This window comes from Periplaneta americana, chromosome 12, assembly GCF_040183065.1.
Source record: "Periplaneta americana isolate PAMFEO1 chromosome 12, P.americana_PAMFEO1_priV1, whole genome shotgun sequence".
Classification (NCBI taxonomy): domain Eukaryota; kingdom Metazoa; phylum Arthropoda; class Insecta; order Blattodea; family Blattidae; genus Periplaneta; species Periplaneta americana.
Window position 1 is genome coordinate 43,412,290 of NC_091128.1, and position 20,909 is coordinate 43,433,198.

The 20,909-nt window shown below is 36.2% G+C and overlaps 1 protein-coding gene across 4 annotated transcripts in view; it reads left to right on the plus strand.

Moving 5' to 3' along the window:
* Positions 1-20,909, plus strand: part of gro (TLE family member transcriptional corepressor groucho) — a 676,251-nt gene that overhangs the window by 600,948 nt on the left and 54,394 nt on the right. For 2 of the 4 annotated variants that reach the window (XM_069841169.1, XM_069841171.1), the window contains exon 8: positions 14,698-14,985. In XM_069841169.1, coding sequence (XP_069697270.1) covers positions 14,698-14,985 — 288 coding nt within the window. The remainder of the gene's footprint in view (positions 1-14,697; positions 14,986-20,909) is intronic. The other 2 variants (XM_069841170.1, XM_069841172.1) reach the window with 1 other exon arrangement.

The window sequence follows — 20,909 nt, forward strand, 5'->3', positions numbered from 1 at the left end:
TAATAGAATAAAAATGAAACTCTGTTCTCACTCTCGGGAACTATAGTCCCTACATTGATCCGCACTGATTTACTTACCTTCACCTTCTTTCTTTTTCTCTTTGTCTGCCCCGTTTCCATCCATATCCCACCTGCATCACTTTCACTGCCCATTCTGCACTGCTCAACTATAATGCTACTGTTATTCCCCCTCTCCCGTATTTCTAATTTTAGCTCTCACCATTTTTTCTGCCACTTCACTTCCCTTTTCTGCACTTTTCTTTTCTCTTTTACTTGCTGAGTCTCTTTGCAATTCCTTGTTTTTACACGTCACATTCCTCATTTTACTGTCCCCATCACTAAATCCTAATTTCCCATTCAGTTTGTTGCTTTCCCGTATCACACATGATTTTGCTCTTCGTCTCATTAAATGTCACTATTCTTGTCTTACCTGACCATCTGCAATACCTTATACTCTTCTGTTCATCCTCATCTGCCTTCCTTTCCAGCTGTTTGTGGTTTTCTGCCGTCATTCTAGTTTTTGTTGATCTCGTCATTTTTTCGTGTTCATTGCTCTGCCGGTTTAGTTGCCCTGACGTGTTTTTATCCCAAATTCCAGATGATTTAATCATCCATTTTACGAAACTAGGTCGTAATACTTCCCATTTATACTTTCAGTTTTTCTTCATATGTTTTTTGTAAAATGGTCCTTATTTCTTACCATTCATGAATGGAAATAGTAACTTGCGTTTATTTCTTATTGCATATATCATATACCTTCCTACTGTCACCTTGTTTTTTGTCTTAAATTACTTAGGATTACTTCTCTAATTCTCTTATTCCTAAATCTCATTAGTATTGGCCTACAAACCTAATGTACTAAGTTCATTTCTACATAGAGATACATGGAGTATAAAATGAAACAACAGATAAAATGAAATCAGATTTTATTGGATCAGTAGAATCTGGTACAAAATGTTTAACTTCTTTCAAAGCCAACAGAGGAGTTGGGTCCTAGTTGCACAGTAACAAAGGATCAACATGCAAGCACAACTCGTTCTCTGGTTGACTCAGTTTCGCTGCTGACACCCACTTCTATTCGGAGACGTTCTTTCGTTTCCTGGCAGGCAAGTCCCTCCTGGGGCGAGTGGGCGGGTGTGAGAACTGCGTCGTCGACGCCCTCCCCTCCTGCTTCTGGAACGAGAGGGCGACGTCTCCTGCGACCAGAACTTCTTCGACGTCCTCCGCTCCTGTGCCTGCGTCCAGAACGAGAGCGCCGACGTCTGTGTGACCTCATGTACACTGACCCGTCCTCCAGATCCTCGAGCTGGTAGCAGCCCTTGTCGGTCCTCAGAATTCCGTAGGCCACTTCTCGTTTCAATGCCTTGTCTATCTTCCGCTTCAGCTTGGTGGCGCTTCAGTGGGGTAGCGCGACATGATATACATTGCGATCTGCTTCGAAGTAGGACCGTCGGGCTCTCGTAGATCCTTGATGGCCGATACCACCAATCGCATTGACTTTGGAGCTGCCATCTCCGTTGATTGTTGAGTTTTCTTTTTAGCACAAGATTTATTCTGGACCGAAGTTAGACAGGAACTTAAATATGCATAGTTAACTGACAAACAATTTATCTCGCAATGGAAACCATTTTGCCTTATAACGTTCAAAAGTGTGAAGAAATTTATCAGGTATATAAGTACTTGTCGCGGACTGTCAAGGAAACACTACATACAATGGTTTAAAAAAGTCTTGAACAGTGTGCATTCCTCAAAATCAACTGATGTATAAAGAATTATTTTATGACTGTGTCATAATGTATTATAATTATCAGGGAACGGATTTATATGGACTAAAAATATATGAAATATGTAAATATATATGTAGTTATTTTTACCAAAATATGGAATTAAATATGGATTTTTATCAAAATATGGAATTAAATATGGACTTAAAATTATAAAAAAATGACTATGTACGTTAAATATTGGTACATTTTAATCAAACTAAACAAAAAATATAATGGACGTACCTTATCTTCCAATGTAGTTTCAACAAAACACAATTTTTATTGTCTGTTACCATAACAATAGGTTACAAACATTTCTTTCAAGTGCTGAAAAGTGAATCTTCTTCTATTGTCTCTGAGGATAGATTTATACTGACTAAAAGAGCGTTCGACGTCACAAGAAGTAACTGGTACATAATTCAATTTCACAATGTCTGCTGGGGATAAGTCCAAGTTAATCTTCACTGTTGATTCACCACTCATCACAGCAACAACCTTTTGTAGTTCTTCATATCCAGGGTTTTTTGAAAGTACAGTGTCCACCTTAGCTCTTACTGCATCTGCAACTTTACCTCTACCACGATTCAGTTGTTCCACAGTACTATTTATAATTTCAAAACTTTCAGATAGTGAAAGGTGCCTATTTTGGAGACTTTTGAGCGTTTTTATGATGCATGAAAATGTATGCTGAATGTGAGCTAAGTCATTCTTCACACTTATGTCACAGGTAACTGTTTTCGCAGTATCAATTGAGACTGCATCTTCAGAGTCCAATGCAAGGAGAACATTGTTAATAGAGTCTATATGTTCGGCATAATATTCAACTGCTTCTAGCCATGTACCCCATCTAGTTAAAATTGGCTTTGGTGGCAATGGAATTTCAGGGTACATTTCTTTCAACACGTTAACTCTACTGGGAGCTTTGAGAAATACTTTTTTCACTGATGAAATCAACAAATCTACTTTAGGGAAATTGTCTCTGACCACTTCTGCCACACGATGAAATGCATGCGCCACACAAGTAAAATGAGTCAATTTAGGATATACAACAGATAATGCTTGTCCAGCTTTGACCATATAAGGGGCAGCATCGCTAATAAAGAATAACACATTATCGTACATAATACCCTTTGGCCACAGGATACCCATAGCTTCGTTGAACAGTTTAACTATAGTTTTGTTATTGCACTTTTCTAGAACATCACAATGTAAAAGAATTCGTTCAGAATATTGTTCACTTAACAAACCGATAACTACATTACCAACAATCTACCTTCTTTGTCGGGAGTCTCATCAATGGAAACCCAAATTGAACTATCTTTAATTTCATCTCTTATCTTCTGTATTGTCTCATCGTAGATGGATGGAGCATACGTCTTCCTAAGTGTTGACTCATCCGGGATTGTATGTTGAGTATATTTTTCAAGGAATTCCCTGAAGACCTTATTCTTTAGTTTGTAGAGAGGAATATCAGCAGAGATGAGAGAACGGCACAGGTCGATGTTAAACTCAGATCTTACATTCGATGTTGTTGGTTGTGTTAAAAACAATTGTCTCTGCTTGGAATTTAGTTGTTTGTTGGCCTGATGTTTACTAGTTGTAATGTGTTGTTGCACCAGGAACTTTTGTGTAGATGATACTGCACACTGACACAAATTACAAAATAATATTTTATTGTCAGTTGATAAACCATCTTCTTTAAATTCTGAAATGTAACTTGTTAGTTTTGATTTTAAATTGACTGAATGACATACTTTTGGCATATTTACCGTCTTTATAGTATGATTTACAAAACTGAACCTATGTGTACTCTGACTGGCATTTAACTGTTGAGCTGCACAACTGAAGTCTGTTAAAAATTTTAAATTAAATTAATACAGTTTTGTAACTTACTTTCCCATTGTTGATAGGACTGCTAATTTTCAAATAACTCTGATGTTAAAGGGATTACTGAACATGTGTTTAAATCTCTATTGTTGAAATGTATTTTTAAAAGTTAATGGAATTTTGTTTTGTTTTATTGTTAAACCTAATATAATATGGACTGTTTTATATGAAATATGGAAAATATATGGAAATTAACGAAAATATGTACTAAACTCTAAAATATGGAAAAATATGGAAAATAAAAGTAGGATTTTTCAACCCTACACATTGTGAAACATAAAGATAATGCAAAATATAAATTATATTAGCTTTATAAGTAAATATGTATTTACATATAAATCCTTTCCCTGATAATTATATTATATAGAAAATATGAGAACATGTCATAAAAGTATTGGTGATGTAATGACCCTTGTGCAAGTGACTGGAAACTTATAAAAGATCAAAATATATTAATTTATTCCAGACAATGAGAAAGGAGGATGAAATTTCAACACAATTTCTGACGTCATACTAACGTTACTTAGCAACAGCTCAATTTAAAAAAGGTGTATTTAAAAATTAATTAGAACAATACATTAAAATGCTATAATGAATATTGTAACTTTGAAACATTCCGTATTTAATAACAAACGTTTCATTATATCGATCCTTCATACAACAAAAGTGACATCAGTTTCGAAGGCCTATGGATCTGTAATTGTTATAACTGAATATTATAGTTTGAGAATTAATTTATTAGTGGAATATTGTGAACAGAGTTGTGTGTGAATTTAGCCTATTTATTTTTATTCTAGATTTGATGCAAAATGTAAATACCTGCTGTCTCGTTAAATTGGTATTCTGTGTCATGTTTAAGACACACAAATGAAATCTGATATTTGAACGTAAAACAGAATGCACAATCGCTTACAATCTGATGATTAAGCATCATTTGTCATAAGCAGCACAAAGTTATGTATGGATTGCACTAGAGACGAATGTCTTTGTCTTCATTTGTTTTGCCTCCTAAGTGGTCATATTAAGCTCTACAGTGCACCGTCTTCTATTTCTTAGTTCTGTCTACTACGTGGCTGTAAATAACCTTTGATTTGTAAATGCGAATTATACGTAACATAATCGGAAGTGAAAATTAAACACGAAGGAAGTCTATCTGCAATATAATTGTAATTATTTAATTACCGTGATCAGAAAGCCGTTTGGTGATAATATGAAGTAGTTGGATGAAAACCTGCTAAACAATGTCATTGTCCACTAAAGGTTTCAGAGAATCCGTTGGGAATTGAAACCAGTATCCATTATGAGAAATGATTAGCCAGCTGGTTAATTGACTAATTCGTAGCAATTTATCTGCAACTGTATCCCAATTCTAGAAGGAAATGGTGTCCTTGCTTAGACATTTAGAACAGAGGTTGAGTTAAAATGTTATATGACTTTCCATGACCCTTCATTTTGCAATATGTGTACATCAGTATATATTTTTTCAGCTCTTAAGATACATAGGCCTACTAGATTACATGATTTTTACATCCAGACTGTAACTACTGTTTTTGGACCATTTTATGTAGAAATTCCGAATTGATTTAAATTTTTCATTGTATCACATTTTCAATCACTTCACTGTAAATAGAAAATATAATTTAAAGCATGAGTTCGGTTTTGTGTACTCACTAATTTCTAGTCTTACTGTGTGTGTGACAGTTGGAGAGATTTGGGTGTCCAACCTCAGTTCTACTGTACTTGATTGATCTGTGTTTGGATTATTATGTAAAGTTAACAATCCATGTTGAATCTTTCGTACCGTACACTACTTTTAACACTTGAATATAAATAATTGATTAAATGGCGATCTTACTAAGTGTTAATTGTGTATGTGCGGCTTACAGCTGTTTCGGTGCTACTTGACACCATCCTCAAAGCCTACTAGATCTCGGCGTCATCTCCAACTTCGCTGCCTGTTGTGTGGGTGCGTTCGATTGTTGAAAAGTGTTGAAATGTGGTGTCAAATGGTGTGTGTGTTCTGAAATTGATCTGTGTGTTGAGAATTTGATCAGGGTGTGTTTTCCTAGACATCACCATAACAAAAGTTGACAACAAACACACCTTCAAAATGTACAGAAAACCAACCACCACCACCACACACATACACAACACATCTAATCACCCCACACAACACAAACAATGGTACACAGATTACTCAACATACCCATGAGCCAACAACACTACAATGAAGAAGTGAACACAATCAAATACAGAGCACAAGAAAATGGTTACAACCCAAACATAATAGACAACATCATAAGGAAGACAAAACAAAAACTCAACAAACACAAAAACACACAAAATACAACACAAACACAAGAACACAAGAAATACATCACACTAACATACGAAAACAAAAACACACACAAGATCATATCCTTATTCAGAAAACAGAAATACAACATAGCATACAGAACAGAAAACACACTACAAAGACATCTCAACACACAAACAACACAAACAAATAAATACGACCACACAGGTGTATACAAACTCACATGCAATAGTTGCGACAGTTTCTACATTGGACAGACAGGCAGATCATTCCAAACTCGATACAAAGAACACATTAAAGCAATAACCAGAGGACACAATACATCTACATATGCCGAACACATAACTAATGCTAACCACAATAACATAAATACAGACATGGAAATCCTACACATACAACCCAAAAACCAAAAACTCAACACACTAGAACAATATGAAATATACAGACACACTAAAACACACCCTAATCAAATTCTCAATACACAGATAAATTTCAGAACACACACACTATTTGACACCACATTTCAACACTTTTCAACAATCGAACGCACCCACACAACAAGCAGCGAAGTTCGAGATGACGCCGAGATCTAGTAGGCTCTGAGGATGGTGTGAAGAAGCACCGAAACAGCTGTAAGCCGCACATCCTTACACAATTAACACGAGTAAGATCGCCATTTAATCAATTATTTAAAGTTAACGCCTGTTCTGTTAACAAAAAGGAACTTTTCATAGTGGTACCATTCTCTAATAGTATTTTTAGGAATATGTTTTTGAATGGAAAGCCTATAAGTGAATACTCGTTTCGGATTTCCTATTTTTTTAGTAGTGTAATTGATTGAAGCTAGTCGATGATAACTAAACTCGAGTTCTTGTTTTAAATAACATTGCTTGATTTGTACGCACAATGAATAAACTTACCTGAACACAGTTTTCCAGTCAGATTATTTCTATTAAACATGTGGATAGTTAACACCAAAATCCCAAGAGGAAAAGATATGTAATATTCTCGGTGTATATGTTGTAAAGTTGACTGTTAAGAAAAGAAATTGGCCGGAAGGCTTTATTTTATTGTACAACCTCCACAACCAATCCGAAAAGGAATGGTTATATGTGTGCGTGCAAATGAAAAGGAAACCATTTGGAGGCTTCTAGTTTCATATATATTAGAGGCAGTGATTTCCGAGTAATCCATTTGACGCACAACTATACAGTTTATTGCGTAGGATGCGATGATACGAAATACATCAATAAAATAACCAGTTTGAATCCTCCCTTTGTTTGTTTGTTTGTTTGTTTGTTTGTTTGTTTGTTTTTGTTTTTGTTTTTTTTTTTAGGGAATAGCATTTAAATCTTCCAATAAAATTTTCATGTGATATCTAGATAATTGATCAAAAGTATATTCCAATTCTTCATAGAAGCTATCCTTTATATGGTCCTCCTTCTCTTCTGTAGGGGCGTGAGCATTTATAACTACGATATCGCACCATCCACCCTTAAGTACTAAATACGATAACCTGCCATCGATAAATGCTACCTTTTTTACTACTAATTTTATTATTTTATGAATAAAGAATCCTCTTCCTAAATGGTGTTATTGTTTGCTTCCCCATAATACAACAAGTAATCTCCTATTGGTGATATACCATTCCCTTCTAACCTAACCTCCTGTACTCCCACAAAGTCTATTCTATATCTAGCTAGTTCTTTCGCTACTGATGTTATTCCTCCTCTTCTATAAAGACTTGTGACATTAACTTATTCCTTTGCTGTGGTCGCGCCAAGAATCAGTCCCATGTTGGGGTTTCGTAACAAGCTCTCTTGTACGGTGATGGGTTGTTAGCCCTTCGCCCAACTCCCAAGCTGGAGGACCATCTCATATCGGCTGTCTGCGACTGCTTATTGAATATTATATTCGCAGCTACCCTCCATATCTGGAGGCCGTCTCCTCTATCCGCAACCTGAGGACGCGCTATGCCGTGGTGATAGAGACCCACAATATATGGTCTGTTTATACCACAGTCATAATATTATACAGACTGCCCCAAAATAATATACATTTTATCCCATCAATAAGGAAACAACAGACCGTCCCCTCATTGCTTAGATCAATTCGCATATGAAAGTATATATAATTAATTATACACTATTAATATTTCTTAAAAGTTTCTTCAGTCGATATTAAGTCGCGCGCCTCATTTGTAAGTTCATTTAAAGCATCAGAGTACAAATTCACTAAGAAAATTGTCCAACAATTTATTCTTGCAAGTATGCACCACTGTGTTTATTTCAAATGAAGACTGGTTACTTTTTTATTACACATTATTATGATTAATTATATACTTTGTTTATCATCACATTTTATAATACATAATATAATATTTAACAGTAAAACCAAACGAACGTGCAATAGACCTATATGGCGTCACACTAGCATCTGTCGTCAGAGCGGAATTGTGAACAGCAGTCCCATAGAATCAGCAATGTGAAAATCGTCCACAACATGGCTGTCTCTGAATGCACAACCCGTTCTTTTTTTCCGCTCTCCGCCAGCTGTATCTCCAACATATCGCGAGCGTTAAGGCGCGGGTTGCTGTCTGGTCAGTTGGCACGTTTTCGTGTTCGCATCAGCCATAAATAAAAAAAGTTTCATTTTATTCAATTTTTAATAGCAGCACATGGACGACGTAATGCTAATTGCATTGAGGTTATGTATGTTTCGAAACAAAGCTGGCTGAAGTGTCGCGCAGGCCTTGGCAACTGATAATTACTATGTAGCTAGACTACAGGACGACGCCGCGACGTAGGCTACAATTCACAATGAAAATTAAACATAACCGTAACATAAACACAGAAGTTTGCGCCTAGGCTACCAAGTGGGATCATTCACAATGATTCACATAAGCATTGACATAAACATTACCGTAAGACGTTAACATGAAAGTTTGCAAACTCCAAACTTTCATGCTTATGCTTATGTGATTTGCAAACAGTACACAATCGTGGAGCGCTGAAGTATACGACAGAATATGAGGAAATGGCGTCGTTGTTATATTTCCATGGTTACCAAGTATGTTTGCGGTTATGTTATGTTCCCATCGTGAATGATGGTATGACTTCTTGATTTTACCGTAACGTTTATATTCTTAAGCTAACGCTTACGTTATGTTTAATTTTCATTGTGAATGAGCCTTTAGGCTCTTACTCAATTACGTAACGGGAAGACGATAAGTTCATGTGAGAAATTTCTTCTAGTATAATAGCACCAAGTCCAGCATTAGACTCACAATAGTTTGAAATAATTACATTTAAAGGGAGTTAGAGTTGAAATTCTGATATTCATTTCATCCATTATTATCTGCTCGATGGCAGGTCCTTCACTGTAAACACATCATTTTCAAATCTTCCCTCTACCGCCTTCCTTTTAGTCTCCGCTTATGATCCATATAGGCGTATCTTAATACTGTCTATCATCCTGCCCCGAAATGTTTTCCCGTTTACCTTTCTTTCCAACGCGTCCTTCGGTAAGCAGTTTCTTCTTAGCCAGTGGCCCAGCCAATTCATTTTTTTCTTCTGATCAGTTTGAACATTATTCCTTCTTCATCCACTTCTCTAGCATGGGATAACCAACTTTAACTGGACAAGTACCATGCGAATTAGACCTAATCATTGATTGTGATTATGATGTATAGGCCTATTAATATTTCGTAAAGCAAATATTAATACATATAAGGGCTTAACGTGTTTTCAGATCACTTTATAATTTTAACTTGAAACGTTTATGCTCGATGATGGGATGAATAAAATGTTACGAAAGTTTAATCGTCCGACGTCACTTGCTTAGCAACGAATCAGACTCTTACACTGATATGGTGTTTGCTACAGGGATAGACATACTTTCTTGCATTAATAATTATATTTATTATTTCACTTGTCATACATCCATACTAACTGCTCTCCAACAACCCATTTCAGATTAAACACAATCATTTCACTGTAGTAGATGCCGGTATTCGTTCATAGTGTTCTGCCCAAGGGCAGGTCTTTCACTGCAAACCCATCATTCTACAGTATTTCCTATTTTCTGTTTTCCTCTTTGTCTCATATGATTCATATATCTTAATGTCTATCATCTGATATCTTCTTCTGCCTCGAATTCTTCTCAACCAGTGACCTGCCAATTCCTTTTCCTCTTTCTGATCAGTTTCAGCATCATCTCTTATAGATATAATATGGTATATATTCAATGAAGAAATGAAGCAAAAATAATCATTAATAATATGGCACATAAATTATATTAAATTTAATTCACTCTGTCATATTCACAAGAATAAATAAGAACCAATTGCTTGGAAATGTAACATGCAACAGAGAACACAAGACGTTTCACACAATTACAGGATGAATCCTCTGTCACTTTTAAAATGGTTTTCCATATTTTAGAAGTCTTCGTTGTTCTTAGTTTATATTGTGACACTTGATGCAATCTTCGTACATAGGTCCAAGTATTTATCCCTGACATGAACAAAGAAACGAAGTCGTTTGACAGAGCTACTAATTGTAAGAAATTACACCGACGATATAGTGCGGTTAGCTCTTATAACGGAAATATCGTAAATTTCACTTCGGTTTTAAGCAGGGTTCACAGTATGAAATTCCTGATTGAAGTCTGCAATTCCGGAACTATTTGTGGCATATTGTGACACGCGAACTCTAGCTTTTTCTTTGTGATACGCATCTTTACATGAACCTTACTGAAGTAAATAGTTTGAATCTGTTTTATCGTGAGCTTATTTTTGTTGTAGGTCTATGCCATATGTATTGTTCTTATCCTCATTTATAATTTTTATCGTTGCATCCTCTTCTATTTCAATACATACTTTTTTTTGTTCATTTGTACTCTTATTTATAATTGCTATGAATATTTTATACTTTAATAAATATATTTATATTATGTATTTATTTTTTAATTTGCCGTTCGCAAACACATGTGAAAATAATCTCACTACTATGTATTATGCTTTGCTTACGAATGCTCTCAAAATGGCGGCACCTTTTGGAGAGATTTTATTGTGTGGACTGGGGGAGAAATGTACGTCTTGAACGGAACTGTATCCACAGCTAACATGACTCAAACAAGGATCTCGCTACAAATTAATTTGATGCCGTACTACGCCAGGTTGTAAAATGTAGGCCTATGTCATAATTATTCGTATATTTTCTTTCACCTACTCAATACAACATGCAGTACTTCCCGGCATACCCTTTTAAGTTGCGTGTAGGCCTACACAATCATATTTCCATCAGATTCACTGCTTCACAATCAAGACTTGCCAATACTTTACAGGTTTCATTGCCTAATAACTTAACAATACCGGTACTTCAAGGGGTTATGTACAGTTTACAGCAGTAAAATTTTGGCAATATTCAACATTTTTTCCTCCATTACTGTATCTTGTACAATAATGAAAATTAGTATGTGTAAAACACTGTCATTCTGCTATATGAAAAAAAAAATTTACAATTTAAACAAATTATTTACTTCTTTTTTTTTTTTGTTGTTCAAAATTCAGTTCAGTGTGCACTGATGAAGCGTTTCCTACATAACTCAAAAACTATCCAACATTCTCTGATGAATTTTTTTGTGTGTATTTATGCATGTCATATCTACAATATGATGCAAGATCACTTCTCTACCTTTGATAGATTGTCTGATAAAAAATAAATTCATTTTAAAAAATGGTCAAATATCAGCATTTTCTTCTAACACAAAATAAAAAAAAATATGATTTATTAAGGAATGTAGTTGAAAGAGCATTGTAAACATGAGTTTCAGCAATAAAATAAAAGAGAGAGAACATGAAAAAGTTAACAAGTTTATGAGTTATGAGGGAAACGCTTCATCACTGCACAGTGAACTGCCAACATTTTGAATTTTGAAAAAAAAAATATATATATATATATATATATATAATTTTGTTAATCGTAAATATACTTTTTTCGTATAGCAGAAGGACAGTGTTTTACACATACCACTTTTCATTATTTTACAAGATACAGTAATGGAGGGAAAAAATGTTGAATATTTCCAAAAATTTTACTGCTGTATCCTGTACCTAACCCCTTAAACGTTTCGATTGTCTTGAGAACATGTTTTAATGTCTAATCGATCAAAGACTTGACAGTTTTTTTGAAGGAATAGACCAGTGGTGGACATTTCGCGACTCGCGAGTCAACCCCTTAGTACACAAGTAGGGCGGAGGGGGAGGGCATGATCTCCCTCCCCTTAGCGTAAGTTATTCATTCAATGTTAGGAAGTTTAGGTATCCTCTTCTCCTACCTTTCCCTTTGCTGTTTATTGCGTGCTGCATTTTATATGACGTAATCTTTACCGACCATTGGAATAAACCAATGGGATTCGAAAATATTTTGGTGCCAAGAACCACAAAAAAACATGGCGCTCTAGGCGGGGAAGTTGTTTGCGAATTAATTCAATTATATGAATTAAACACATGCCTCTACGAACGCCGCGAGTTCTGTGAACTACCACAACAAAATGAAGAAAAATTATGCTTATGAGGAAAATGTAAACAGCTATCTCGAGAACCAATACATGTAAGTCATATCTAATGAGTAACATTCTAATTTGTAACCTAGGAAATACTAATTTAAAAAAAAATGTTTTAAAACAATATGCAATTGCAATATTCTTTGTTTTGTGGTACCGTACAATTAAGTAATACATGCAAGTATTGTTTTGTATAGCCTAGTTATTCTCCAATATATATATATATATATATATATATATATATATATATATATATATATATATATATATATATATATATATATATATATTGTGTCTAATATTGGGTACTACAGGTAAGCCTGCATACTGTAGGTTACAATGAAATTGAAGCACATGTTTTAAAACCTCGTCAAATCTTTAGCAATATGAAACAACCTTTGACATATCTTTTTCAGCATTGGTTACGGTAATCTTTGGCAAGTTTTCTTGTAAAAGTATCATCTGTAAGAAAAATGTGATCGTGTACAACAGGGATGAGACGATATTAGCTCCCAATCACGGTAGAAGAGTTCGACCTTGATCACGAGCGCATAGCGCATCCACTACATAGCGTCGCAACGTAGACATCAGGGATGTACATGCACATGCAGCGAATAAAGGCAGCAATTATTACAATAACTTGCGTTACTAAATTTCTGGATATGTAATAGGGCTAATTATTCAGTTATTTAATATACATGTACATATATAAACAAATCGCAAAGGAAAATGGATTTAAGAACAAAAAGAGAAATAGGAAACATTGTTTGTAAACCATTTTATTGTTAAAAGCAATTATTTATTATGTAAATACTTCACTTCATTGGTTAGGAGAAACTGATAGGGTCTACCTGCTCGACGTGTGTGTGATCTCTTAAGTACTTTTGAGCATTTGTTGAAAAAATAATAATGACAAAGATTGAAATAGAGTATATTGATTGAGTGATTGTGAAAATGTAGTCCTTACTCTCCAGTCGTGATTATGTAATGAGTTTTCTTAGAGTGATTTGTGAGATGCACGTAACACGGAAAAAACAAATTGATTAAATTATGCTATTGAAGAGCCATCGTAATTTTTGGGGTCAATCATTTAAGGGGATATGTACGATTTTTAAAACTTCCACAATTTTCGGCCAAAACTGTGAAATTTGAACTATATAAACAGATCTACAATACTATATAATCTGTACACAATTTGATGTCGTTAAGTCTAATAGTTTTGAAATTATATATTTTTTAATATATTTTATATTGACGTCACTAAAAAAGCTCCTTGCGTCAAAGTTTTCAAAATTTTTAGTTCATATTTGCTCAAAGTCTTGAAAATAGTCATGGGAATAAAAATTAATTAGCTTTGGAGATCAGTCTAAATAGAGAGACACAATAAATTTTTTAACTTTATGAATTTACCATTACAACATTTAATCTAAGTGCAATATGAATATTCCCCGAAGAAACTTAATAAGCCTATTAATATTTCATACAAATGCTAGTTACATTTTATTTATCGACATAATTGATCTTTGTGAGAAGTTTTAGACCAATATGACAACTGTTGTGCAAGGAGCTTTTCATTCAGTAAACTGCTTAAAATTTGAAAGTCGAGAAAACGGCATAAAAAAATTCGTCTCAACTCACGCACCGCATGTATGGCCATAGGCCTATATGATTATATGGTTACGTCATTTAAAATGTAATTACGATTATAAAAACAAACAAAAAACGTGGATTTTCTTAATTTTTCGGCATTATTTCTTGTCTGAAATCAATTTCTCTCTTCTCCAGAATAATGTCTATATCTGTGTTGTGTTGTGTTTCGTACTGACGTTTGGCTTTTTTTTTTATATAATATTATATAGTATATATTTTTTACTTATTGAACACTGTACTTCACCGCCATGTTCATTGTATAAAAACTGAACCTTCTACTTATCATTAAAATCTGTATTGTAATTTCGCTTGCGATCTGTCCTGGTCTGCAACTTTGTATGTGCTGTACACCCTTGTGCCTCGGGTAGAAAAGCTCCGCGCTTATGGAGAGAGCTTAAGAAAGCTCGCGCTCTGAAATACTAGTAGGTATCGCATCCCTGGTGTACAAGAAGCTTTAAACGAGATACCACCGCGAAATGCATCATCGCAAATTAATTGTTGTCCATTACAGCAGCAGATCCACGCTCAGCAGCTGCCGCACGCCGCCCACGGGCCGTCTTTACCCATGGCCCCTCATCCCGGCCTCCCCGGCATGGGTCCGGGAGGACTCCTGGCGTTCGGTGGTGGCTTGGGGGCTGGTGCAGTTCCTGGTGCGGCGTCGGCGCCCCTCACAGCAGCAGCAGCAGCAGCGGCGGCAGCAGCGCAACAACAGCATCCCCTCCTGAAACCTGCGGACCTGCATAACCCTCGCGATCCCAGCGACATCAAGGGACCCAGCTCGTTGCCGGAGGAGAGGCTGGTATGTTACAAATACAAGCTTATGTGCTCTGGTTAACATTCTCGATTAAAAGCCATCGAATAATGTACGTCGAATTGTTCAGTAATGTGGAAAGATTCGAATGAATCAGTTCGGTTAACAAGTACGAATAAAGAAAAATAATGAAGGTCGAATGGAAAGTATCGATAAAGTGTATACATATATGTAGTCATGTTCTGTTGATAGTGTCCATAAACATCACCTGTAAAGGTAAGCGTTCACTACATCGTATCGCACTCATCGGACGAATCGCACGGATCGGAAAAAGACAATCTTTGCTGTAATTGTTATGTAACCGCGTTCACTACATCGTATCGCACGCATCGGACGAATCGTACGGATCGGAAAAAGACAATCTTTGCTATAATTGTTATGTAACCGCGTTCACTACATCGTATCGCACGCATCGGCTCTCGGCAAATCCGTCCAAGTTTCTCGGATGAGCAACTTTTACTATGCGTGCGACCATAGCCTTCTTTAATAAATCAATTTTAATTGCTCTATTGTTACCATTATGTTGTGCCATGTTCAGTTTCGCGCCAAAATGGCAGACGGAAAACTTATTTCGCTTGTACAAAATTGCGAAGAATTATATAATTTGAGGCATTCCCATTACAGTAATCAAGTCGTTTCTTACATATATATTATGTAACCGATATCTCTTTCGTTTCTTCCTCTTCAATTAAGAAGCATGAAGAAATTACAAATTCTTACTCGCTAAAACTCATAATTAATAGACCTAACCTCAAACTCCTCTGTTTTCAGCAATATCAATATTGTATGACGACGTCATGTTTTAAACAGCTGATAGGGGAATCCGATGAGGCGATGAGGTAGAGCCGTTGCAGTGAACGCACTGCACTTAAAATATCCGTTGCGTGCGATTCGTACGAGGAGTGCGATACGATGTAGTGAACGCTTACCTTAAGGGTCCCATCAGAGAGGCCACTTTAGTGGCGCGTCAATGGCGCTGCGAACGCGCGTTAGTGGCGCTGCTAAATTTTTGTAGAGAATGTTTCAGTCTTCCAGTGAACGTGGACATAGAAGGAGATATATTTTTGGCAAATTTACTCATACGGAGAAAGAATAGACATAAAAATAGAAGAAGAGTCTGGATTCATTCATTAGTTTTGGAAAGACTGAATCAAGGACTATTCTATACCTTGTTTGATGATTTACATCAGGACGATAAAAAAAAATATTGATTTAATATTACGCAAATGAGGAACGATATGGCATAAAACATATTTTTGTTTAATATTTAAGAATTCAAAATTAAATATAATTTCCCTTACGATGTTGTAAATAACAGTCTTATTATTACAGTCACTGCTTATTGAGTGAATAAGATTATTAACTTATAACTTACAGGTGACACGTATCAGGCACCACTCCATCTCATACTGCCAGCTTACATTAGCCACCACTAGGGGAGCTGAATACTAGCAGTTTTCCACCAATTATCGAATAACCTATGTATGTCCACGCTCTGACTCGAGTAGTAGTGTTTATGACTACAATTTTTGCAGAACTTGGCTTCATTTCCGGCAGAAGAATGCAGTTTCTTTTTATTCCCATATGAAGTGTGTCTAGACCTATTAACGTCTAAATTCTGTCCGCTCTTAGTTTGGGTCCTAATGTAAACATTAACCATGTGCCAGTGATCGTAAGGTATTCTACTCAAGACAAGTAAACCATAATAATGTGTTAAATGGTCTGATGTGTACAAGTCTGGTTATTGGTGGATGGATCACATTTGATTTTGTTTACATTTTGACTCATTATAACAGTAAACAGAGTATAGTGTTGATTCAGAACCATCACAAGAGTAAAGACGGAACGGGCCATTGGACTCAGCTCTCGAACAGTGGATTATTTATTTTATTAGGTTATTTTACGACGCTTTGTCAACATCTTAGGTTATTTAGCGTCTGAATGAGATGAAGGTGATAATGCCAGTGAAATGAGTCCGGGGTCCAGCACCGAAAGTTCCCAGCATTTGCTCATATTGGGTTGAGGGAAAACCCCGGAAAAAATCTCAACCAGGTAACTTGTCCCGACCGGGAATCGAACCCGGGCCAACTGGTTTCGCGGCCAGACGCGCTAACGTTACTCCACAGATGTGGACCTAACAGTGAATGATGATGATGATGGTGATGATGATGATGATGATGATGATGATGGTAGTGGTGGTTGTGGTTTATTACTAATTGTTGCCGGAAAGGATTCGGGTACATCGAAGAAAACGTTGGTGTGATCAATCAATTGTAAATCTAATATGATACTATAACGAATAGTAAGGTTGACACATGAAACCTGATAGTGATTATTATTGTTAGTAATAATAATAATAATAATAATAATAATAATAATAATAATAATAATAATATCATCTTGTTTTCCTGTACATAATTATTACTATTTTATTTGATGGGGAATTTTTTTTATTGTCGCACCACATAAGATACAGATACATCTAACATTTCGGCGCTACTAGGCCTGCGTATTCGCTGTTACATTCATTCGCTATTTTTAACAATAAATACTGTCTCATACTTTCGAATTTCCGTCATTTTCTTTTATGAACAGAAATCGGTCTTTTAGTGAAATGCTTAATTCATATACATGAACGTTTTGAGATTCTGAAAATAGATATAGGCCTAAACGAATTATTGTGAAAAACATTTACTAGTTTTATTCTTTTAAAATACAGACATATACAGAGTGTTCAATTACAAAAGCTGTTGGAGATAAACCACACAATATGATAGCAGTGTTCGAAAAAAGTTATTCAGGCATACAGGATGTAGCAGTAAACTTTATTGTTTTGTAATGACACCCTACATTATAATTTACATATTCTGAATCTCCATTAAATTTTACATATGAATGTATAGTTTAACTATTTATTAAACTTGTTCCGTGAGCTTCAAACTTGAGACAAATAAATATGTAAAATCATGTTGAGTAGGCCATAAAAGTAAAGAACACACGATTAGTAACCAAACTTTATAACATGCTCAAAATGAGAACCATTCACAGCTAAATAATCTCCCAGTCTATCATGAAAAGAGACCATTGTCTTTCGCACAGTTACATGATTGATATGTTCCATCTCATATCTACAGTCAAGACATGAAACGGGTGAATGAGTAACATTTCTACGTAAAATTTAATAGAGATTCGAAATATGTCAATGTTAATATGGAATGTCATTAAAAAAATCAGTTTATTGTCACCCTATATGCCTGAATAACTAACTTTCTTGTGTGTGAAAATAAAATTTTAAGAAGTTATGAGTAGAACTAATATTCCATACTTTTTGAACACGCTGCACGTTTTGTTGCTTTATGCTGCTGGAAACTTGTTTTGTCGAATATTAAATTTAAAAAAGGAAGAATTAAATCACGAAATATGAGTGAATCGTAATGTAATATTAGACATCATATATTTGAAAACGTGTTTTAATTTTATAACATTGTTTAGGATTAAGTTCTCGCATAATGTACCTGTAGGGTTTTGTCTCAGTATTGCTATATACCATTCTTGTGTCTTAAATAAAAATTAGTGGCAAATTATGCGTGTTTTTGTATGCATAATGCCACAGTAAACTGACTGTAGGCTAAGTCAATGATTTATCTCAAATAATAGCGTAATTTTGTTATGTAACTACAGAGTCCGCCAAAAAATGTATAGGTCTACACTCTTTGTCAGACTGTATCGGGATATCGATATTGTCAATTGATTTGAATTACGAGTATGTTGTAGTATGGTCTTTTGCTCAACAGATGTCGGTACTTTCATCACGATAGTGAGAAAACAAAATGGCTGGAGCACGCTTGACGTTCGAGCATTCTGCATTCTGCATTCTGAAATGGTTTATGGGGTTTGATAGGCCTAATGCCGTTGAAGTGCAGCGTCAGTGGAGGCGGGAGTACGAAACAGAACCCCCAACCCGCCTAACAATTAAACGCCTTATTGACAAGTTCGAGGCGCATGGAACGATTCGTGGTATTCACAAAGGAAGATCGGGAAGACCGCGTACAGCTACAAGTCCTGCTTCGTCGGCTCTCGTGTTGGAAAGATTTGTTACTTCTCCACAGAAGTCCGGTACGCAATGTGCACGTGAAGTGGCGATCAGCAGTACAAGTGTACGACGAATTCTGAAAGCTGCTAAGTGGAAAGTTTATATCCCATGATTACTGCACGGGATTGATGATGACAATCCTGATCGTCGAATGCAATTTTGCGAATGGTATCAGCGAATGGTAACTGACAAACAATTTGTGACGAAGGTAGTGTGGTCTGATCAGGTCTAGTTTAAACTTAATGGAACAGTGAATAGGCATAACTACGTTTACTGGACACCGGAAAATCCGCATGTTCATATGGATAAGGCGGTCAATCTAACAGGGGTTCATGTGTGGTTTGGACTATCTTCTAGGGGCTTAATAGGATCCTTTTTCTTTGATGTACCATCACTGGAGAAGTGTACCTCGAAATGTTACGCACATCAATTTTACCGGGTGTACGTGCGCTTTATGGAGCTGATGATGAGGTCTTCTATCAACAGGACGGGGCGCCACCACACTACCATCTAGCCGTGCGAGCTTTCCTGGATGACAATCTGCAGGGACATTGGATTGGACGAAGAGGGCCTTTTGAGTTCCCCCCACAGTCGCCAGATCTAACCCCTATGGATTTTTACTTGTGGGGAACTGTGAAAGATCAAATCTATCCTGGTTGGCGATTTGGTATAGCGCTGGTCTTCTATGCCCAAGGTTGCGGGTTCGATCCCGGGCCAGGTCGATGGCATTTAAGTGTGCTTAAATGCGAGAGGCTCATGTCAGTAGATTTACTGGCATGTAAAAGAACTCCTGCGGGATAAAATTCCGGCACATCCGGCGACGCTGATATAACCTCTGCAGTTGCGAGCGTCGTTAAATAAAACATAACATTTAACATTCAAATCTATCGACGTAAGCCGCGCACGCTTGAGGACCTTCGCCAGGAGATTACAGCGGCATGTGCAGCGATCTCCATTGAAACATTGACCGACGTAGCTGGGCGACCGCTCGTCGTGCGTTGTGTGTCTGGCCGCCAACGGCGAACATTTTGAACATGTAAAGGTGCGTACACACTTAGCGAACAAACAACGAACGAATGCATTCGCTGATTTAAATCGGAACGTGTGTACGTCACAGCAAAGGCAAACCGATCGTTTGGTTTGCCTTCGGAAGTGATCCGTCTCTTGTCGGTACGTCAAAGGAAGTTGGTATTCGTTGTGGACGGGATTTGCCACTAGTTTGTAGTTCGTAGCAGAACGCAGCGCTTAGTTCAATTTCACCAACAGGATGTCGGAACTGGGGTGGACGGAAGACGCTGTTATAAATCTTATTAATGCATATAGGGAGCAGGGAACTTTATGGAATCGCAAGCATCGTACTTACCACAGTAAAGTAAGAAAACATGATGTTTGGGAAGCTATTAGAAAGACGTTCAGCTGCAAGTTAGGCGAGTCAAACACGTGCAAAACAGCGAATAGGGATTATTATATAGAATGGACACTGAGCGAATTTTCCTGTTTTGTTTCTCTGTGCGCCGGCGTTTAGTTCCACTTTCAAGCGCTAGAGGTTAGTGTAATCGAGCACACGCTAAGATCTCGTAATTGAGAATAGAGTTGAGACACAGGATCCAAACATCGCATACCTTAGTGCATAATCCAGTAATGTTTTGCTTCAAATAAATTCAAGTTAACAGCTTCTCCTTATTTCTCAGTGACAAACTAGTTATAATAATTTTTATGTTATATATAATAAATTATATTATAAAATATTATAATATATTATAAAATTATGTATCAAATTCGTTTAATATTTGTATACAGAATATAAGCATATAGTTTT